Below are 25,128 nucleotides of genomic sequence, written 5' to 3'. Positions count from 1 at the left end.
CATTTGGTCCCCATAACGTGATAAATACCAGGTACACACACACACACACACACACACACACACACACACACACCTTATATTTATATAGAATTGCAAATCCTATTAGCACTGGGGTTCAAACAACATCTGCCTTATCTGGCAAATAACATCTTGATTATCTTTCTCTTTTATTTTGCGCAGCCTGAACTGATGTGAAAAAATAAGGCCCTGGAAATTTCTAAAGAAAGTAAATGGGATCAATTTTCATTTCATGTTGAGAATTACGGAGTTGCTACAGGTCATACAGCGAGGCCAGAGAGAGTTCTCTCTTTTCAAACAGCACACAGACTTCAGCCGAGCCTGACTTTACTCCAGAGACGTTCAAGTTTCCATTCATCTCTGCATCTCAATGTGCGGAAAAGAGTGAGAGAATATGCGTGTGTGTGGATGCGAGTCGAGAAATAACACACAGAACATAAAGTGCTGCAAAACACGAAGCAAAACAGCAAATCAAAGGACTCTGACAAACAGACAGCATGCTTTCACTCCCGCAGACGGCGAGGAACAGAGCGCAAGCGGAAGAATATAAAGCTGAAGATACTGCGAGACAACAGATACCGACCTGAAAAACTAAAGCAAGAAAATGAAAGACAAAATAGACACTCACATGTAAACCCCTTCTCTCCCGTTCCTTTAGGCTGAAAGGATAGCTGATATACTGAACCTTCAGAGAGAGGAAGGGGGCATTAGACAAAATAATGGAAATGAAAAACAAAGAGCGAGATGTGATTTGGTGATGTGAGACTCAAACGTCTGAACAGAAGATATAATGTAGAGAGAGCAGGAGAAACTGGCTGCATCTAACAAACGGGCTCCCCGGGTGAGATGGTAATCAGGTAAACATTTAGCTATCACATTGTGACATTCATTCAGTTGTGAAACTGAAGCCAAACTACAATCTTTTCTTTGTTAAATGCAAAGTCAGGCTATCAAAGACGAGGTTTTATTTTAAATAAAACTGATATAATTTATTTTTTGCCATGTACACCACTATACAAAAGTTTTGGGTCAATAAGATTTTTTTTTTTGGAAGAAATTAATGCTTTTATTTATCAGGGATGCTCTAAATTGATCTAAAATGACAGTAAAGACATTTAAAAAGTTTCAAAAGATTTCCGTTTCAAAGAAATGCTGTTCTTTTGAGCTTTCTATTAATCAAAACATCCTGGAAAACAAATCTATCATGGTTTCCACAACAATATTAAACAGCATGACTGTTGTCAACATTGATAACAATAAGAACTGTTTCTCGAGCAGCAAATCAGCATATTATAGTGATTTCTAAAGGATCATGTGACACTGAAGATGGAGTAATGATGCTGAAAATTCAGCTTTGAATAAATTACATTTTAAAATATATTCAAACACAAAACTATTACTTTAATTTGTAATAATATTTCATAATATTTCTGTTTTTATTGTATTTTTGATCAAATAAATGCAGCCTTTGGTGAGCAGAAGAGATTTCTTTCAAAGATTTTACTAAATCTTACCAACCCCCAAAATTTTGAATGGTAGAGTATCTGGCAAAATAACTAACTAACCAACTAACTAACTAAATAAATATAATAATAATAAACAAAATGTTTCACTACAAATAAGAAAACAAATACAGATTTGAAATACAAGGGGATTTTCTGCCCAGAAACCATCCAAACAAATCAATTTGCTAAAACCAGTTGGACTTCCAAACTCTATTTGGGAATTCAGAATACAACAAATCACAAATTACTAAAAAGAAGATGAACAACATGCTAAATGCACTCAAATTGACTTGGGATAGATGGTTTCTATCTGGTTCACCCCTGGCTAGGACAGCAGCAGTTCACTAGGTTTTGTATCAGAGTAAGACGGAGAGCTGAGAGAGCTGAGCTGAGTGGGGTTAAACGGATTGTGTCTGCTCAACTTTTAAGAGGAATAACTTTTAAAGTTGAAACTTTAGTGAGGAAGTGCCTGCGGGGAGAGAGAGAGACAGACATGAGATCCATTACACAACAGCAAACAGAGGAGATTCACATCCGCGGCCTGTCTCTCTCTTTATCACTGCTCACTGCTCCAAACACCAGCAAACAGATTAAACTGCCACGCTGATGGCTCCTGATTACATACGTTCATGTCACCTGTCAGTTTCTTAAAGATTCTCACCGCCAGTTTGTAGTGTGTCCACTGTGACAGTGATTGAAACAAATGAAAGGCCATGTTTATGTGCCTCATTACGTACACTAGCAATAAACAAATCAACTAAAAGCTTTAAAGTAAACAAGAAACAATTTTTGCAATCAATTTAGCTTTTGTAATGTGACATATTTCAGAGCTGCCATGTTATCTAGTATTAAAGGATGACAGAGCTAATAACCAATAGCCCACATGGCCTGGGTAACGTCAGCTAAGCTAAGCTAAGCAAAAACAAAACAAAACAAAACAAAACAAGACAAGACAAGACAAAACAAAATAGCCTGGGTGACGTCAGCTGAAAAAAATAAACTTCTGAAAAAATAAAAACATATCTTTTCATTAGAATAACGTGCAAATATGAATAATTCACGACAATGTTGTTATTGAAAAACCTAAAACTATTTAAAAAATCTTTTAATTGAAATGAAATCTGTTAATTAAAATACAACTGAACAAAAATATATATAAATATATATGATTAAAAACTTAAATTTAAAACAACTTAAATGAAATAAATAAATAGCTTAATAGATTTAAAAAAAGCTAATAAAAATGACAAAGCATAAAGTTACTAAAGTTACTAAAACTTAACTAGAATAAAAATAAAACCTAAAATTTAAAAAAATAAAAGCTATTTAAAAAATATAAAAACTATATTAATAGTATATAAAAAATACTGAAATAGCAGATAATACCAGAAACACAAGACCAGGACCATGCCTTAAAGGGGTCATATGATGCTGCTAAAAAGAACATTATTTTGTGTATTTGGTGTAATGAAATGTGTTTATGCGGATTAAGGTTCAAAAAACACATTATTTTCCACATACTGTACATGATTGTTTCTCCTCTATGCCCCGCCTTTCTGAAACGCTTCAATTTTTACAAAGCTCATCGGTCTGAAAAAACGAGGTGTGCTCTGATTGGCCAGCTATCCAGTGCGTTGTGATTGGCTGAATTTCTCAAGCGTGTGACGGAAATGTTACGTCCCTTACCATATTGTGATACCTGCGGCAACCACATGTGACGACCCTGGGCTGGACTCTCCCGGATAGCGGATATCGTCCTCTTTTGGAAGACCAAACAAAGTAGTTTCGCTTTCACAACGAAGCACACAGCGTCTTCACGACATGGCGGCGGCGGCGGCAACAATACTACAGCGAGAATAAAAGTTACGCCTTCTTTCTTTGCGTAAACATTTAGGCGGCGTTATGCAAATCTTCCCACATAGTGACGTAGACATGTGGGGGCGTGTTAGAACGAGGCATTTTAGGTAGGAGTGACTGACTCTTAACTTTTATAAAGAATATCTCTTTGGATTTGAGACTTTAGTCTTTGCAACTTTACAGATCTTCTTTATGCACCAAGAGCTTGTAACACTCCAAAGAGAAAGGAAAAATTGAAATCGCATCATATGACCCCTTTAAGAAAGTAAATAGGCTAGATTTTGACATCACAATTTTTTGTGGAATCCAGCCTGACTTGACTCTGTCTGTGTGTGTGTGTGTGTAAGTGCACTCACTTTGTAGGCAGAGTCCATCAGTGCAGTTCTGTGACTGTAGTGTGACTCCGTCACAGTCCTTCCCTCCGTTCTGAGGTGCAGGAGCATTACACTCTCTCTTCCTCCACTGCATGCACTCAGTGTTACACGCCGACCACTTGCTCCAGTCAGCCCACTCGCCGTCAACTAAACACACACACACCAGAAATAACAGAGATCAGCAGAAAAAAAAAAGAAGTGCTTCTGCTGTGATATGAGGCAGATTGATTATTGTTACTAAAGAGGCCATATTGTAGCATTCTATTTTATTCCTTGTCCATTAATACGTTAGTCAAGGGTAGTTTTAAAAATGTCAATGAGCCACACTATGATTGGCTAACCTCTTTGCACGTGAAATGAGTAATATTTCACATGCAAAGCCCCCATCATTGACCGCCTTGTGCATATTGCACACAGAAATTAAACTGAAAAATTAAAAAGAAAAAAAGAAAAGAAAAGATGATGCATCCTCTGCTCTGGTGTAGTCTGTGGATTCGGCTGCAGTATGTGGGTCAGTCATTAACGTGTGACCGTGACATCTCTCCTGCTGTCTGCAGATGCTTTATTCTCACCTGCTTCACAGCGAACTCACTCTCACCGGCAGGAGGGAATGGAAATGTGCTCGGCCCGTAGGGGCCCCTAGGGGCCAAAGTATAGGGGAAGTGTCTGGCTTGAAAGCTGAACTGATGGGCCTGGAAAAAGATGCATTTGTCTGATGCTATCAAGAGGCGAAGAACTCAAACTGGACTGGAAAAGAATCAAGTTTTTATGAAAGGAGTTCCTCACTTGTAATTCAATAGTCTCACAGTGAATTTTCCATCCTTCTGTTTATGGAAGGAATTCTTCATTTGGAAGTCACTTTGGATAAAAGCTTTGGATAAAAGCGACTGCCAAATGAAAAAAATATAAATGGAGGAAAAAACCGAAAGAACCAAATTCTTCATCGTGTTTCTTTCAGGTTTAAGAACTGACCTCACTGTGCGTTTACGTCATGTCTGAAATATCGTAATTAGTTCCAGAGTAGTATCATGATTACAAACTCTGATCTTTATGAAAACTCCCATTTGTGATTCAGTGTTGATATTGTTAACTACAACTGCAAATAAAGTAATAACATTGGTTTTGTTAACTGCAATAAAGCTGAAATAAAATAAAATAAAATGTAATGAAAAGATGAAATTATTAAAGATGAAAAATTAAAATAAAACTAATAAAAATGACAAAAGCACATAATACAATTACTAAAACTTGAACAGAAATTAAACTGAGAACTGAAAATATAAAAATAATCAAAATAATTCATAAATATAATAAAAATATATAATGATGATCATTGTAAAGTCACACTCCATATAATTTATAGCAGATAATTTAATTTAATTTTTAAAAATAAATTAATAAATTAAACTAAATATTCAGTCATATTTTTCATTTCTCACAACCACATTAAACACAAAATAAATACAATATTTATGAGGTACTAAATGACAAACAATAAATACAACTATATTTATGCAACAATTATATATACAGAATGTATGATTCTTAATATAAACACTGTAGAATGACATTACTATTAAATATTACATTTATTAAATACTATTTTTGATTAATGTTTATTTAAATATGAATAAAATACTTTTTAATGTATTAAATACTATTAAATTACTATGACACAATTTAAAAACAAAAGTAAGTCTTTTAAAGACAAAGATACACGTGCTGATAACATCTAATTTAATAAGCATGTTCACAATTTCACTACTAACCTCACTTTCATTCTCGTCAAATTAAGTTCTGTCGATTGGTACCTGTGCAAACGGAGGTGCAGGCGATTTTTTGGATGGCCTGTCCGTCACACGGCGAGCCCCCGTTCAGCGGCGCGGGATTGGTGCAGCTGCGGGTTCGTTTCTGAAGGCCCCGCCCACATCGACTGCTACAGGTCGACCACTCCGTCCACGTGGACCAGCCGCCGTTCACTGCAGGCTCACCAAGGCTGCATTTATTTGTTAAAAAAATACAGTAAAACAGTAATATTGTGAAATATTATTACAATTTAAAATAACAGTTTTCTATTTTAATATATTTTAAAATGTATTCTTTTTTTCTTTTTTTTGGAAAACAAGACAATTTTTCAAGATTCTTTGAGGAATGGAAAATGCAAAAGAGCTGCATTTATTTAAAATAAATTTTTTGCAACAATTTAAATATCTTTATTGTCACTTTTGATCAATTTGATGTATTCTTGTTGAATAAAAGTATTAATTTAATAAAAAAAAATCTTACTGACCTCAAACTTTGAACAGCAGTGTAATATTAATGTATAATATAATATAATATAATATAATATAAAAACGTTTGTATTTTAATTTATATTTTTCATAAATTAAATATATTTTATTGTAAATAAAATATAAATGTTTATTTATCAAATAAATGTTTATTTGATGTTGTTGTATTTAATACATTTATCGCAGATTGCGCACTATTTCTAGGTGACTAATCCAAGGTAAGTAAATGAGTGTCAACGATCATGTGATGCTCTTTGTAACATCTCACATTATTCAGGACAACATGATCATCAAGTTTTGTTCAAGTATCTCCTGTTTGGCTCTCATTCAAGTAAAAGAGAGGTAAACCAAATATTGTGAAAGGCAGAAAAATGGACAGAAGCGAACTGTGCTGCGAGCAGCTGTGTTTGGTATGCATGTGAGAGTCTATATCACACACACACACACACACACACACACACACGCACACACACTGGAGTGTTTAACTCTTGTGTTGAGGAGAGGTGATGCTCTTCCCATCTGAATTTTCCGGAGAAAGACACAGAAGCTCTTAAACTCTTAAACTGTGTCACTCCCTTATGGCCACAGGACACAGTTTGAGTGAGAGCAAACATGTTTTAAGTGCGCGCACTCTCTCCGGGCGAGAGCAGCGTGTATCTGAGCGCGCGCGTCCGGTTTTGTGCGAGAGCAAAGGAAATCCGCGCGCGAGCGGAGAGATTCGCGCTCGCGCATTGTATTAATGTGCTTTCGCGCTACAATAATGCGCTCTCGACATTTGTCATTAAAATAACGCCATACTCCCTCTGCTGCTATTAACTTACCACACTCCCCTCACACACTTTCCACAGCTCTGTGTGTGTGTGTGTCTTTGGTTTCGTGTGAGGGAGTAGATTAGCTGTAAGTAGATTCCTCCTTTTCCTTCCCACCTTTCTCATTTCAGAGTTATGAGGCCATACATCCAAAAGAACGGGACTCATTCCAGAGCTCTGTCTCTCTCTTTCTGTCTCTCACCATTAAAAAAATTTCAACCACAAACTAGATTTTTACATTTTCTGAAGCTATTTGCAAAACTCACCATCAGCATGATACTATGGTGTTCTAAATGGTTGCTAAGGTGCTTTGAGTAGTTGCTATGGCATTGCGAAGTACTAGTTATGGCAAATTTGGATGGTTGTTGACAGATAGGTTTTGTTATTGTTAGATAAAACTAAAACAAAAACTATTAAAATGAGTTTTCATTAATTGAAATAAAGATAAAAAACAAATAGAAATTAGAAATAGTTATCGGCAACTAACTAAAATAATAGCGGAAGTGATAAAATTAGCACAACTAAAATAAAAATAAAGCTAAATAGAAATTCAAAACAAAAACTAGTAACCATGACAAAATTCAAAAACTTAAACCAAAATTACAATGAAAACTGTTGACAGTGTTGTTATTGTTAACTAAAACTGAACCCAAAACTATTACAAATCAGTTTGATTCAAATTAATCTGAAATAAAAATAAAATTTAAATAAAAATAAGTTGAAGTACTAAAATTACAAAAAAATGAAAAAATGAAAAAAAAAAGAAGATAAATTTTATAGAATAAAAATAATAAAAATGACAAATACATGAATTAATAAAACGAACAATAAAGTTAAAACTAAAATAAATAAAAATAAAATATAAAACATAAAAATATAAAAATACAAATACATGAATTAATAAAACTAACAATAAAATGAAAACTAAAACAAATAAAAATAAAATCTAAAACATATAAAAAATATATAAAAATACAATCTAATTCAAAATTACAATAAATACTTAAATAGTATATAAATACTAAAATAAAAAGAGATTGTAAGAGATTGCTATGTGCAAGACAATTACTTGCCAAAGTTGTTTGGGGTTTGTTCAAATCCTTAAAAGGTTCACCATAAAATGAACCTATAATGAACATATATATATATATATATATATATATATATATATATATATATCTTCTTTTGTGCTTCAGAGAAGAAAGAAAGTCAGATTTGGCATGACATGAGAGGGTTAGCAAATGCAAAATGCATAAATGCAAATGAGTAAATGATGACAGAATTTTCATTTTTGGCTCAACAATCTCTTTAGCACTTAGTAGGAGCAACAATGATGTTTTAACAAACACCACTAAATACCACACCACTCAAAACCCACAGTAAACTCACACACACACAACAGACACACAAACCACACACTGACACACTTGTGTTTTGCGCCAAAGCTAACTAAACGCCCAGCATTAGCGAGCTGATCTCAAGCGTGACATCACGCAGGAAAGACCAAACCTCAAAACACTGAGTCACTAAATCCACTTTAATGAGGAGGAGAGGATGACAGGAACAAAAGGAAAAATCATTTCTTAAGCATCAGATACCATCTAAGACAAGCTCACACACACACACACAGTCCCGCTTTCAGAGACCTTTAATCAGTGAAGATTACCAATGAAAACAGGGCAGGACACCAAAGCAGCCAAAACCCCATGAGAATGCTCGTCTTCACAACAGTCACAGCTCTTCCGCTGATTAATGCACCCTAACTAGGGATCTGCGTACCCTTAGACTGATTTGTAAAGGTAAAAGCAAGTCAATTTTATTTTATCCCAGTGTATCCCATTGAAAATACCTGTTAAATGCCAAATCAATTCCCAAATTTGAATGGAGGTAGAAAACAGGACACAGAATTGCAAATAAAAATTTGCACAGACCAAAAAAACCCCCAAATTTAATGTAAGTAGAATTTAAACGATTTCATATTCATATTCTTTTATCTAGAAAAGCAAAGGTTGCTGACAGAGTCTTTGAATGATAGCCTGAAAAGTTAAAATGTTTTTTTAAAAATAACAAACAAAAAAACTTATAGTTTTATAGGCCAGATAGAACGATAGCTAGAACGACAGAACGATAGAAAGAACGATAGAACGATAGAACGATAGATAGATAGATAGATAGATAGATAGATAGATAAAACGACAGATAGATAGATAGATAGATAAAACGATAGATAGATAGATAGATAAAACGATAGATAAAACGATAGATAGATAGATAGATAGATAGATAGATAGATAGATAGATAGATAGATCGATCATCAAAACATCAGACCGTGTTTGCCTAAGCAGAACATCAGACACATTCAGAAACAACATTCATTCAAATTCACTGAAGCTCCCACACATCAAAATACAGGAATATTACAACCACTGACTGCTTCACTCAAGACCAACTTCACAACTGCAAAACTTTGGAGTACAACAGATTTCATGCTTTGAGAATCTAGGTCAAGAAATAGAGTGGCTTTGCTTTTCAGATACAAAAACAGACCATTTTCTATCTTTCAAAATGATGACAAGCTATTAAAGGTTCAGCGGTGCGAGAGACGTGCTCGACTCTGGGCTCTGACTGAGTGTTTTACAGATGCAGGAGTAATTGATATGTGTGTGAGTGCAGTGACACGCGTGACAGACGCTAAACACACACACACACACACTCACAGAGCTCCTGTCAGACTGATCATCAGCGGGAGGCGGCGAACACTCTTCACATGCAGAAGTTGTTTGCACGTGTGTCTGTGTGATTGTGCATGCTGTAATTGAGATACTCTGTGAAACTCCTTGATGAGATTGACAGACAGTACGTGTGCATTAATTAGCGAGGTGAGATGCAAACTGTTAAAGTGTCATTAAGACAAACTTCAGCACAAACAACATCCTGAGATCTTGCTAATTTTTCAGGGTGAAACTGATAAAAATAAACATAATTTAATATATATGATAGTGTAATAGGACTACATTACTTTTTAGTGTTGTCAAACGATTAATCGCGATTAATCACTTCCAAAATAAAAGTGTTTGTTTACATAATATATGTGTATACTGTGTATATTTATTAGGTACATATAAATACACACACATGCATGTATATATTTAAGAAAAATATGTTACGTTTATATTTTAAATATATTTATATATGATATAAATTATATGAATATAAATATATACATGTAAATACAGGTAAATATTTTCAAAATATATGCTGTATGTGTGTGTATTTATATATACAAAATAAATATACACAATACACACACATATATTATGTAAACAAAAACTTTTATTTTGGATGAGATTAATCGTGATTAATCGTTTGACAGCACTACTTTTTAGCAGATATTTGTTAATATATATATACATATATATACAATCGATTAAAAAATAACTAATTAATCACACATTATTTTCTGAAATTAATCACGATTAATCCCACCTAACATTAAAAATACTTTTACATTGCAATAATTTCACATTCAATCTTCAAATTAATGTAGAAACAACATAAAGACAGTATACTTTTAATATTTGTATAATGGCATCTTTTTTATGACTGAAGGACAGTATCACTGATACCAATACTACTGATGTCTCTAGGAAATTGTTTTTTCCCCTAATATTTAACCATTGACTAGCCATTCAACATTACAAGAGCTATCAATTTTAACATTTATTAGACTACTTGAAATAACTTCTAATTTAAGTGAACTTAAAACAATCTTCACATAAACCAATTATAATAAATATTAATTTTTAATTACCTGTACCCTTCAGCAAGTAGGAAATATACAGAAATTGAATAAAGTTATCAAACACTAAATTCTAAATTAAATATAGATGAATCCTTAAAGCTACAAGAGTTTTTGATTTCCTCTTTTTGTCTTTTGATCTTTGTTAAACAGACATCACAGCAGCTGGTTATTAGGTTATTTTGGCTGCTATTTCTTTAAGAGCTGCAGCTGCTGAACGTGACGCGGATATGACACGCATTTCTTTACCTATTCTGACCCACTTCAGGTCTTAAGGAGTTGAATGGGTGTGTTAGATGAGGGAGACAGTGCTGGGATGCTCCAGGACAGTTTGGAAAACCACTGCATTTTAGAGACATGTTCTTAAATGTGACTCGTATAACAAATACATACACACAAAGTTTTAAGGCAGCTTTAATTGCCTTTTTGGTGACTTCATGGCTTAACTGATGACATAACTATGACATAGCATGCTCGTAGTTTCTTTCGCGCTTTGACATGAAATGATACAGGCTACAGCGCGCTGGCGCCTTTGTGCGTGCAGTTGAAGAGCATGCGCTACAAGCACAGTACGTTTCCGCGCTTGTTTGACTCGTGCCTGGCACTGAGGTAAAGTTGGAGTACGCGTCTGAAACGTCTCCCATTTGATGTGGTCATAAAGACGTTCTGCGTTTAAATAAACAATGATACAATGTCTCTGTTCCCTCCTTCAGGGAACGAGGGTTACCATACGTAACCGATACGTTCTTATGAAGAACAATGAGACAGAAGCAGCAGTTGTGAGTGGGGTGGCCAACCGTAGCCCCACCCCTGCGTTAACTGCGTTAATTATTTTGAATGCGTTAAACTGAAAAAAATTCATCGCCCACTAATATATATATATATATATATATATATATATATAAAGTAATATATAGTGTAATTATCATTCATAAATAATAAATAAATAATATAATATCTAATATATTATACAATATTAATATAGCCTTTTTTGCAAATCATGCTTACTTTAACTTACTGTTTCAGTAGGAAATATATCAATGCAAAAAAAATGAAAACTGTGTCAAGGGATGTACAGTATGATACTATGAGCAGGCCTAGATTTTTATGTATTTATTTTTTAATGGAAATTGGCAGAAGACTTAAAATATTTTACAAATTAAAATCATTGAGGAGGCTGGGAGGTGTGCACTGTTAATGTGACGGACGGGTGAAAATCTGCAGGGCTTTTTACAAAGTTGTGGGCATGAGACAGATTATGAGTCACCGCTAAAACACATCTGAACAGACCATACTGCAATTTATCACAGCTGGACCTGGTATTATGAGGGATATTAAGTTCAATGGAGAGGACTGAGGCAAATGCTTCCAAAGAAAAGCGGTGAAAGCACTTTCCACAAATTGGGTACAAATTACGGCTCAACTCTTTGAAAAAGTCAGCTTTGGTTCTTTTCTAAACTAAGGGTTAGTGAAAGGAGGTGCTTTACCTTCAGAAAATGGTATTGGTCCGCCTCAGGAGGTCAAGCTGTAATTTTACATGTGCTATAATAATATACTCCACATTAAAGATCATGCAAAGTCTGTGAAAATTGAAAGAGATCATTCACTTCCTGACAAGCTGTAGAAAGTGTCAGAATTGCGTTGATTGCTGTGTGTCACAGATTTATGGAATAAATCAGCATTTTATGATGTTCATTTTATGTTTGACAAAGCATTATTTTAGTACATGCTATTATTATTATTATTATTATTATTAATATTCAGAATTTTTAATTTAATTATTTTATTTTTTAAACAGGTCTATACAGTTGGTTTAACCAGTTTGCCTAACATATGTAATCATCCTCTCCCCAAAGAATAAGAGATTTGTTGCGATTACCAATTTGTACCCTATTTTTATGTAAAATTATAGTTAGTGAAAGAAACCGAGAGAAAAATATGTATATAGCCAATATACAATATAGATAACGTGAAACAGATGTAAACAACAATCAATCAAATTAATAAACAATCATATTTCAGTATGCAAATAAGGCAAGCACCGTCACAAAATAAGTCAAATGAAAATGTTCCAAATGTCATACTGCATTTCTATTTAAAGTTCCAGTATAGCTTAAAAAAATGAAAAACAAAGCACACCTAAGACTAAAATGATCTACAAAACAACTTTTGAATGGAGATTGTACAAGTTGTTTTTGTTAAATTAATTGCTTAAAGGTGTTGAAAAGAAGAAGAAAAAGAAGTTGCAAGTGCTGTAATGAGGCATTCACACCCTGTCGAAATTACAGTAATTATGAGTTTCCAGCTAGTAAAAAAAGGTTCATTCATGTCTCCGTCAAACTTATAATTACAAGCTGGAAACTTTTTAATGAATTTTATGAAAGCTCTTCTCCCACTTGACCGTGGTCAAACCTGCCAAAAAAAAAAAACCTTCCCAGAAACTGCAGCTTACAAGCCGCTAGTTACACAAGTGTTTATTGTTTCTTTTTAAATGGGCATGAAAAGAAATCTCCCTGTATCTACTTTCTAAATGCATATTATAGATCTTATTGTGAACAATTCGTATGAGCATGTGTTTCATTTTTTATTTTACTGGTTAATAAAAATGTCATAACTACACTCTAAAAAATGCTGGGTTAAAAAGGGACAAACCCAGCTATTGGCTTGTTTTGACCCAGCGGTTGGCTTCAAAAAGGGACAAACCCAGCTATTGGGTTGTTTTTCAATAGCTGGGTTTGTCCCTTTTTAACCCAGCACTGGATTATATTTAACCCAGCATTTTTTAGTGTGTAGATCTTTCAGTGAAATCGGCAGATTCTCTCAATGACGGATGCAAGAATCCTCCAATCATTCAGTCTGCTTTAAGCTCCGCCCCGCTAGCTCACGTTCATAGCATAGACTTTTGAATGCCATGCCCACATCTCAACATCCAATCAACACATAGAACCAAGGCCCCACCCTACATTTTTTTCTCTTTTGATAATTCGTTATACACTCGGATGTACATCACAATACAGAAGAAAAATCCGTCGCTACTTCAGATTCATTGCGACTTTAAACCAAGAAATATTTTTACCTTTTCAAAAATGTCTAAGAAGTTTAAACAAGCAATACAACAACTATTGACTACTTTATCATTGAATTTAGCACTGAATAAGCACAAATCAAAACTGTCAGACAAATCAAAAGTTAAACAAACGTTCGTTAGTCCATATTTGACCCAAAGTTGGGTTGAAACAACCCAGCATTTTTTGGAGTGCATATTCATCATAGTATTAAAACCCAAATGTCACAAAAATAACAACATAAAAATTCTATGTATATATATTCTTTTAATTTATTCAAAAATCACACAACAAATGAAATATCAAAAATCAGTGAATGAGTCTGGCTGAAAATATAAAGTGTGTGAAGTGTATGTTGAAATATTTAATATATATTTAATATACTCTAGTTAATATTTCAATAATTTAACAACACATTCACATGTTCACGGTTATCTGGTGTCAGTTATATGCAGGTAAAGCAATTACAATATTTAAAAAAAAATATATTGTTAGTTTTTATTGTAAAATATGTTTATTTTAAATTTGACAAATGTTAAAATAAAATATTGATTTAATATTACATGTATTTTGAATTGTTTTACTATAAATTAATATTATTGTATTATATTATATAATCATTATATTGTATTATATAATTAATATTATATGTTTATTCAATTCAATATTAACTTTAATTTTAATGTAAATAAAAAACAAACAAAACAAAAGTTCTTTTCATCTAATAATAGTTTTTATCTCACATTTGCTTTTTTGTTGTCTTTTTCACCTTCACAGTCTATGACCTTCTTTGTAACTTTCCGTCTATTTGTATTATTATGGCTATACTTTTTGGACTTTTTTAGGCATGGTTTGTAATTTCATTGTTTTTAGTTTTAGGTAATATTTTATCGTTAATTTTACATTTTATATTAATTATTAGATTAAACAACACAAGTAACACCAAACTCACCATAGACGATCACTGTAGCCGTGGTGCTTCGTCTCTTAGCAACGATGTTCTTAGCGACGCAGGTGTAGTTAGCGGTGTCAGAAAGCCGCGCCTGTTTGATGATCAGGTTATGATCGATGGTGATGTAGAAATTCCGATCGTCTGCAGGATCAATAATCTCTTCGTTCTTCAGCCATTCCACCTGCACAGAGACAGACAGACGAGAAGACATTAGTGAAATCTATACGGCTGCACCTGATGGCCTGTTCCGGGACACGTAATATCAGGACGTCCTCATGCAATATCTGCCCCGTGCACGCATTCATCCGCCTATGCGTCTGCAATTATCAAACGATTTAATTAGCTTCAAAGCTAACTCCTCAGGGCAGCAACTGACTCAGAGCTTGAGCAATTTTGTAAAACGATAGCACACATTTTAGAAAAAGAACATTGCAGAGACATTAAAAGGAAATTGCATGCAGGCAAAAGACTTGTGAGGATATTTTTAGACACAGTGTTTAATCACAAAAGTGGCCTGCTAATATCTCCAGAAAACATTGAGGGAGAAACAGGAAGTGGCTGGTGGTTTATCTTGAAGAGCATCTCGAGGACGTCAAAATCAAAGGAATTTGAACAGCAGGCAGTTCAACACACAACTGACTCTTCACTAAGCCCCGCCCTACACACAATCATATCTTGACCAATCAACTATTGCTGACTGTCATTTTCTTACACATTTTTAATGCAAGTCTAAAGAGGTTCTGCATATTTTGAACAGAATTTTACAGAAATTATGAGATATACTACAATGAATAAATAAAATAAAAAAGTGAGAAAATAAAAAATGATTTGCCTTCATTCAGAATAACACAAAATAACTCTAATAAGCACATAAATATTGGATAAAATAGTCAATTTTAAGTGGATAATTTTTTTAACAATGCTATTACTTATAATCAGAATGAAATACTGAATGAAACATATACATGTGTATGTTTATATGTTATGTACCTGTATATGTGTGTGTGTGTGTATTATACACACACACACTAACACCATTCAAAATAGTTAAAATGGATACTTTTATTTATTAAACCGATCAATTCCACAAAAACTGTTTTCAGTATTGCTAATAATAAGAAATGTTTCTTGAGCAGCAAATCATCATATTCGAATGATTTCTGAAGGATCATGTGACACTGAAGACTGGAGTAATGATGCTGAAAATTCAGCTTTGCATCACAGGAATTAAATTACATTTAAATAAATATTCAAATAAAAATCAGCCATTTAAATTGTATTAATGTTTCACAATATTACTGTTTTCATGGTGGTTTTTTTTAATCAAATAAATGCAGCGTCGGTGAGCAAAGAAACACTATACAATCTCATGACTATTTTGAGTTAACTACAGTGCATTCTGGGATTGTTTTATAGATGCATTGCTGCCTCAAAATTGGTCCGAAATTAGGTTTTTTACAGGGTGGTGTCATTATGCTGCCTAAAGTGTGGAACAGCCAAGTCAATGATGCCTTAAAATGCTGCCTAGTTAGGCAGCTCACTAGGTTTTACAACAGAGATTCTCCACACATATTTCTCCAAATGCAGAAATAGTTGAAAAATCATTAGCCCTGCCGCTCAACAGGAAAGTAGCCTTCGCATTACAAGCTGCTCACATATACATCTGATGCATTAATACTACAGCATGTCAATCAGGCGAGTGAGATGCAGACGTGTGTGTTTGCGTGTGTAAATGTGTCACAGCGGTGTACCTGCAGGCTGCTGAGAGCTCGTCTGGAGGGAATAGAGTAAAAATATCACCCTCTCATTGGCTCAGCAGGAGGGAAACTCACCCAATCAGCTGCTCATGCTCTCCAGCTGTGACATTAGCACTTGCGCGTGCATGCACACTTCCCTTTGCATTTTACCTCATTACATCTAGCAAAGGTAACCCAACTCCCAGCTGTCAAACCAAACCCTCAGATTACTGTATTCGGCACTATTGTCACCTCCACACACGCACACACACATCTTTCTACAATAGCAATAGCAGAAAATGAGCACCTTCAGGGTCCCACGGGTGCACACACACACACACACACACACACACACACATGCACGTGAGCTCTTGTATGTGATAGTTGTTCTCAATATGCTCGTATCGTCATCCCACAGTGCTTGTTAGAGAGCATTTTGTTGTATACAACACCTGTTTCAAATATTCATCTACAACTCCACCTGATTCAAGCTCGGAAAACAGCGTACAGTTTTGTAGATGTAAAACACGAGCGCACACATACAGCAGTGAAAAAAATACACTGAAAAAAGGAGAAAAGTTGATGAATATAAAATGAAGGATATTACATATACATATATAGATACTTATTTCGGATTCTGCACTTTTTATAGATCACTAAACAAATGTACTTTAAGTATATGAGTGATATTGATTATCGTTATATATAGATTCAAACTAAAACCCATAATACTTTATTTTCATCGCTCAATTTTATTACTTATAAAATAAACATTAACTGAAATAAAATTAAATATTACTTCAGCTAGTTGCTAAGGCAACATTTATCATTTTAAGTTTTAGTAGAAGTACTAAAATAACCAAAAAAATTTTAAATAATAATATTAAAAATGGCAAAGACTTTAACTAAAATTAAAATGAAAAATAAAATTGTATTCAAAATATGAACCTAAACTATAATAGTAAATATATACCAAATATTGAGAAATTCACAAATGCATGTTTACTCTCCAATCCAAATTATCATTCAAATTGCTATGCTGATAATATAATTTCTATTAATAAAAAGAAGTATTAAATTAAAAAAATAATGTAAATAGATGCATTTTTACTAGTGGTCTCGGCCATTTGGAGCCTACAATACATGGACTACTAGTAAAAAGTTTGCACGCACATGACTAAATGCAGGTTTTGTTCTTAACTTTATGCTTAAAATACATTAAATTAGTTTGTAAACCAGTGTTACTTTAGTAATTTATTTAGTTTGAGTTATTTTAGTACTTAACTTTCAGCTAGTTGCCAAGGCAAGTTTAAGTTCAGTTTCCACTCTCCGCACAAACGCTTAGATATATGCCTAACAACGCACTTTTATCTAGGTTAAATGTTTAAACTAACATTGTAATATGCTTTAAGTGTTTTATATCTATAGATTTTATTTTAAGCAAGTCGTGATGATTTGAGAAGACTAAATTGATCAAACGTGATCAACTCAGCTGTCTGCCGCTATCCGCTTGGTCGCCACAAAAAAAAACAAACTTGAATTTAACAAACAAAAAATGTTCCCAACATTTTTCTAAATGAATTAATAATGAAACAATAAGAAATATAACTTTGCAATTAAAAACAAAACTGAAATACAGAGTTCTGTCATGAAAGCAGTCCGATAGGTCTAACTCAATCTGACCTAATGACATCATTATCACATGGCACAGCTGATTGGTTCTCTCCTGTATCGGTAGCCAATGAGCTCGCTGCTCAACATTCAAATATATGACTAGTGCTTGCCGTAGCAGTTGCAGCTTGCTTCAAAACCCTCCACCTTCCCCAGCTCCACCTGTATAGATCTGCTACGAGGTGATTCATGTATGCTATATGGGGGTTATTTCATGTATGTTATATTTGCAACAGCAATATTTCTTACATGCTCACAGCAGCATATTGTGTATGTATTGTCAGTAGCAAGTAGCAAGTCTCGGTACTTGCTCTGCCGCAGCAGCAGCAGCGTAGCAGATCTATTCCGCCAAGACCAAATACATTAACATTATCATGTAAATTACCATGCCAATCCCTCCGAGAGTTGTCATGACAGAACAATTTTAATGGCTGCAACAGCAGCTGTGTAATTAAGAAGCGAAAGAGAGAGAGAAAAAAGACACGGGCTCTTGTCGGACTTGGGTCGAGAATACTGGTAAGCTGTCGGACAAGGGCTGGCTAGGGCCTATTTGAGGCCCGTGCAGGGCTATACCTGATTTCTGCATTTGGAAACGAATGTTGTGAATCAGGGGTTGTTTTCTAATTAAATGACAAAATTCTTAAGTGTTGTCTAATTCATTTTTTATTTTTTACATTTTACGGACTCCCCCAATCTCCCGCATGCCGAAACACTGTACACGAAACCATATTATTTTCAGTATCAGTATTATTATTATTTAAAAAATGGTTTAATTATGATTTAAACACCTTTTAATTAATACAAAGGAACGATAAAAAGCGATCAATTTCTTAATTCACGGACATAATTTTCGGCATGTCATGTGCTCTGTATATGAGCACAATATGTGTGACCTGGTGAAATACATCAGCGAATTATTAAATGTAAGTTTCAAGCCTTTCATTTGTGACATTAATGTGATTATAGTGCCAAAATATGTGTTAGAACTAGGCCTACAACACTCAACAATAAGCCACCTTTTCAATCGTTTTATTGTTTATAGCACACCTCCTTAAATGTAATCTAAACATTGCAAGTGAATATCCTACTTTTTGTAGGATTTCTAGGCGTTTTTCATGTCGCAGTTTTAGCCTATTAATTATGATTTCTCACTGCTTATTTTGTTTAAGGTTTTTTTTTTTAATGGTGTGAGTCTTATGAACTTGTACAGAGGACCAACAGTCAAGGTCAGGATTTTTCATTCAAAAACTTTCATTAGCCTGTAGATTGAAATGAAAGCCCCTTAATACAACATAAGGAAATTGTGTAATTTTAATGGTTTTCATAATGACTGTTTAATAACCATAACATGCAGAAAGAGCCTTTGTGTAAATTTAATTCTTTTTTTATTTTATTTTTATTTTTGATGCATTAGGCTGCACTATGACTATCCCACGTTTTGAAATTAACCCTCACTGTATATTGTCTAATGATTTTTTTAAGGATGTTATAATGTTATAGTTGTTTTATTTATTATAAAAATATTTTTAATGGTAGTTTTAGTATTAGTTCAGGATAATAACCCTGTTGTAAAAATATAAATTGTGTCTAAATAAGCTGTGCTTCAGTATGAATTATTTTACCAAACTGAATTAAGGATGAGTTGGAGCAGAAAGAAAGAAAAGAAGCCTGTATGAGAACTACTTTAATACTGCAGGAAAAGCATCTAAAGCATAAATTCTTTACTCTATTTGTGTTATTTCATAGAAATATTTGTTAAGCAGCATCATTATTATGAATGCACAGAATTAAGGCTGAAAAATGAATATACATCCCTAACCATAAAACGTAAACTTTGTTGTGAAACCCATATCATTTGTGTTCCAGACATCAATGATTCCTCAAATCATGTGTGCTGTGTGTTGTGGAGAGCTGTGCTGTTACATTAATGATCAGACAGGCAATCTGACGTCTGACGGATGAGAAAACAGTCTAAAAATGACTTGAATTGAAGGAGAGACCTGACTCTGAATCATATATAGAGACCAGACCACTCACATTTTCTTCAGAAGACATAATAAGAATGTAGTTTTGATGACTTATTCTAAACTGTGAAAATAACTAAACTCACTGAGTGAAAAGTGTGTCCAAATTTTAGACGAGCAGTGTACGCTCACCCGTGTGTAAAGCGCATGTTTGTAGTGCTCTCTCTTTGAGCGTGACTGACATTTGGCCCTTATCTCTCGCAGCCGTGTCTCTGTGAAGCTCACATTCGGCCCAATCACGGCTGTTTCTGGACGGCCTGATTTCTCTCTGCAGGGACTCGTCTGCTGATCAGGATGAAAGAGGCAGAGAGACACTCTTCACGCACCTGCTCATTTTCTCCTGTTGGTGTTTACCGCCAGAACAGAGTTCCTGTGCCCACCGGGCAAACGCAGAATCAACAACCAAACACACACAAACACACAAACCAATCAGGAAGTTTTGTGAAATATTTCACTATCTCTCAGATAATTGCTTTTTCTTCGTGCCAGAATTGATGTGTATTTATGCATGTGTAGGTGATGGATATTAGATTTTTTTTAAATAAACACTCTCCCCATCAAGAAGAAGTTTTTATTTAGGACGGAACATATCGATCTGAAGGCTGGGAAACTAGTGAATGCATAAATGTGCACGTGTGTGTTTCTGAAGCTTTAAACAACATTAATGGCGTTACTTTGAAGTAGGGATGCAGTAATACTGGTGCCCAATACTGCGGTCCTGTACTCCTGTACTATGATACCAAAACAGATACCACACAGCGTGTGAACAGTGCAAAGAAACACTGACAACAGAACAACAGAGAGCAGAATGGAGTTATTAGAGATTAAGGATGTCTATGAAGTACATGTATGTAATCAATAGTTAAACGTTCACTATTCACGCCTGTATAGTCGATGTGCGAGAGCTGATAGTGGATTGAGCATGTGGCATCACAGATGTGCAAGCTTGTCGACAAAAAATATCCCTTTCTCAGACATAACTGGAAAAGTGTGTCATTCGGTCGGATAAAAGTTATTAAGGTTACCTGATGCAGTGAGAGAGAGCGGGGGAGAGTGCGTGCACCTCTGTTGCATGATCTTGATTGCACATGCATCATTTGGATTAAAACTACATTGTAAAATATACAGTTGTGCTCATAAGTTTACATACCCCTTGCAGAATGTGCAAAATGTTAATAATTGAAACAAAATAAGAGGGATCATGAAAATTGCATGCTATTTTTTATTTAGTACGGTCCTGAATAAGCTATTTCACATAATAGATGTTTACATATACTCCCACAAAACAAAATAATAACTGAATTCATAAAAATGACCCCATTCAAAAGTTTACATACCCTTGAATCTTAATACCGTGTGTCATTTCCTGGATGACCCATGACTGGGACTCATACATAACTATTACAAAAGGTGAAAACATGTACTGATGCTCAAGAAGGCCACACAATGCATTAAGAGACGGGGGGTGTCAGCAGCTGCTGCCACTGGAAACCTGTTCGGTCGAGGGACGAATCACGTTACCTGCCTGACTGCATTGTGCCGACTCTAAAGTTTGGTGGAGGAGAGATAATGGCATGGGGCTGTTTTTCATAGGTTGGGCCTGGCTGCTTACTTCCAGTGGAGAAAAATCTTAAAGCTTCAGAATAACAAGACATTTTAGACAGTTTAGGGAGGGCCCAGCATAACTGTGCCCCAGTGCACAAAGCAAGGTTCATAAAGACATGGTTGGATGAGTTTGCTGTGGAAGCCCAACCTCAACCCCATCCAACACCTTTGGAATGAACTGAAGCAGAGATTGCAAGCAAAGCCTTCTCATCCAACATCAGTGCCTGACTGCAAAAATGCTCTACTAGATGAACGAGCAACAAAATCCTTTCAGAAACACTCCAAAATCTTGTGGAAATCATTTCCAGAAGAGTGAAAACTGTTATAGCTGCAAAGAGGGACCAACTCCATATGTGACCCTGGAGCACAAAACCAGTCTTAAGTCGCTGGGGTATATTTGTAGCAATAGCCAAAAATACATTGTATGGGTCAAAATTATTGATTTTTCTTTTATGCCAAAAATCATTAGGATATTAAGTAAAGATCATGTTCCATAAAGATATTTTGTAAATTTCCTACTGTAAATATATCAAAACTTCATTTTTGATTAGTAATATGCATTGCTAAGAACTTCATTTTGACAAATTTAAAGGCGATTTCTCAATATTTAAAATTTTTTTTACACCCTCAGATTCCAGATTTTCAAATAGTTGTATCTCGGCCAAATATTGTCCTATCCTAACAAACCATACATCAATGGAAAGCTTATTTATTCAGCTTTGATATGGTGTATAAATCTCAATTTAAAAAAATTGACCCTTATGACTGGTTTTGTGGTCCAGGGTCACATCTGTATTTAGAATGTATTGTATTAGAATAGATATGTATTTAGAACCTAGAATCTATGCATTTAGAATCTTTCTGACTATTTTCTTAACATTCAATATTTTTTGACCATTTAACTCTTGATAAAAGTACAGTTGAATGTATACTTAAGAGTTACACATTTATGTATACAAGGATGGATGCAGAGACAGCTAGACAGACATATAGATTTCATAAGATGTAATAAATTAAGCAATTCAGTAAGCTATTCCTCTTTCTGTCATTCCATTTCAGATTCCAATCACCCTCCTGTGTGTCACGGCCAATTCAATTCAAATTCACTCTCATGAATTGAAAGGGAGACGATTCTTCAATTCTGAATTTTGCATCCTGGAATGAAGGTATTTGAACACTATCAGTGAAATCTGAGGTTGTTTTATTCTCCCGTATAAACACATACGCTGCCAGCAATACCACAGAAAACTCATTTAAATCTTCTCCGCAGAACTCCATGTGTGCGAGGCCCAAAAACACAATAACACCTCTAATTCTGAAGCGTCCTAAACCTTTTTAAACCCACATCTCTTTAGAAAGGAAAGCTGTGTCCTTTCATGAGCTCTGAAGATTGCACACAGTCTCGTTGTGGATTCAAGTAAGCGTCATCGAGCCCTCGCAATCAAGGAATGCTCCATATGGGGAAATGAAGTGGGCGGCTGTAATACATAGGCTTCAGTGAAGGTACATGAAGCTGAGCTCCCAGCAGAGGCTTGTAAGAACTCACCAACGCCGCTGAAGCGCTCTACATCTGCACTAAGTGGGCTATCGTGAATTATGCAGTGTATTCAGCGATCGCGCTGATGATTAGCATGTGCAGCGCGGCTACTGTAATCTCACACAGCTGAACCGCTTCATTCAGCCATGCTGTGGATGTCTTCATGCAGAGGACTGAAGAAACTGATGGAGAGTTTGGGTGTAATGAGAGGAACAATCCACCTGAGCTACAACTTCCACCTAGGTTATGTAAAATGCATGATATTTGCCTTGCTCTCAGTATAGAAGTGCTAGTATAACAGATACCAAGAGTTTGTAACACTCCAAAGAGAAAGGAAAACTTGAAATCGCATCATATGACCCCTTTAAGCACAACTCATAAGGATGGAAAATGCAAGCTTTCGTCTGCATCTAAGCTTACTATCAATCCCGAGTGACAGAACTAGCCAATCATAACTGAGCACAGTAGTGGTAGCATGGGTGTAGTGAAAAAAAAGCATATTTACTAATTTAAATCACACATTTAAAACAGATATTTATATTAGTATCAAGCCAAAAATGAAAAAGGCAATACATAAATATTACAATGAAGAATTTTAAGCAAAAACAAAATAAATTAAAATAAATTAAAAATGCATATTGACATATATGCATATTATTATTATTTTTATTTTTTTTTATTTTTTTTAGGGTTTGCAAGATTTTGTTTATGTTTTGGAAGTCTCTTATGCTCACCAAGACTACACTTATTTTATCAAATATACAGTATACTGAACAGAAATATTATTATAATTTTAAATAACTGTTTTCTATTTAAATATATTTTAAAATGTAATTTTACCACCAAGGCTATGTAATGTAATTTTGCTCACCAAGTGAATTATGAATCGAAAAGAAATCGAAATCGAAACCGAAACCCAGAACCTCTAACCGATGTAATTTTCCCATATCAGAAAAGTCTACTTTTCACATGACAATATTTTAAATGTATTTCGTTTGCAAGAGATGTTGGTTATTTTCTACTTTTCACATGGCAATGCTCATTTATTTTGTTTGCAAAAAATGAAAGATAAGAAATGCACTCTTTCATTAGAAAAAAAAAATATCCCACCTATAAATGTTGAGTATATTTACAGTACAAACCTTTAATGAACTATGAGGGCAAAAATAAATAAATAAATAAAGGGGAGGGGAGGTATCCAAAGCACATCAACTTGTCTCTTTATATATTCCTTCTCTTTCTAGCTTGTACTTATTTGAACAATGTCTAGAAACTTGGTATTACAAGCACTTCCTGTAACTGTTTGCCTCTTTAAGAAGAATCGCTTTATGTATCCCCAAATTGTAAGTCGCTTTGGATAAAAGCGTCTGCAAAATGACGAAATGTAAATGTAAATGTAAATAAAAATGATCGAGGTTTTGATTTTAGGTCATATCGCCCAGCCCTATCACCAAGACTGTATTTATTTGATCAAAAATAAAGTAAACTGAACAGAAATAATATGAAATGTTATTACAATTTTAAATTAGTGTTCTCTACTGTAATATATTTTAAAATGTAATTTATTCCTGTGATGCAAAGCTGAATTTTCAGCATCATTACTCCAGTCTTCAGTGTCACATGTTTCTTCAGAAATTGTTCTAATATGCTGATTTGCTGCTCAAGAAATGTTTCTTATTATTAGCAATGTTGAAAACAGTTAATATTTTTGTGGAAATTGTGATACATTTTTTTCAGGATTCTTTGATGAAAGGAAAGTTCAAATAACAGCAATTATTTGAAATCATGGTGTATGATGAATAAAAGAAAGAAAAAAAATCCTACTGACCCCAAACTTTTGAATTGTTGTGTATATTATCTGCAGACTTGTGTCCAATTTGACAT

The 25,128-nt window shown here is 34.4% G+C and overlaps 1 protein-coding gene across 1 annotated transcript in view; it reads right to left on the bottom strand.

Annotated features, from left to right (window-relative positions):
- The window catches only part of LOC107704840 (netrin receptor UNC5C-like), an 89,788-nt gene that overhangs the window by 34,422 nt on the left and 30,238 nt on the right, over window positions 1-25,128 (bottom strand). The window contains exons 5-8 of the mRNA XM_016507865.1: window positions 14,672-14,852; window positions 5,566-5,733; window positions 3,737-3,901; window positions 647-703 (exon numbers count right to left, since the gene is read on the bottom strand). Coding sequence (XP_016363351.1) covers window positions 647-703; window positions 3,737-3,901; window positions 5,566-5,733; window positions 14,672-14,852 — 571 coding nt within the window. The remainder of the gene's footprint in view (window positions 1-646; window positions 704-3,736; window positions 3,902-5,565; window positions 5,734-14,671; window positions 14,853-25,128) is intronic.

This window comes from Sinocyclocheilus anshuiensis, unplaced genomic scaffold, assembly GCF_001515605.1.
Source record: "Sinocyclocheilus anshuiensis isolate Anshui unplaced genomic scaffold, SAMN03320099.WGS_v1.1 scaffold117, whole genome shotgun sequence".
Taxonomy (NCBI): domain Eukaryota; kingdom Metazoa; phylum Chordata; class Actinopteri; order Cypriniformes; family Cyprinidae; genus Sinocyclocheilus; species Sinocyclocheilus anshuiensis.
The sequence above is the reverse complement of the archived record's forward strand: the minus strand, read 5'-3'. Positions and strand labels throughout refer to the sequence as shown.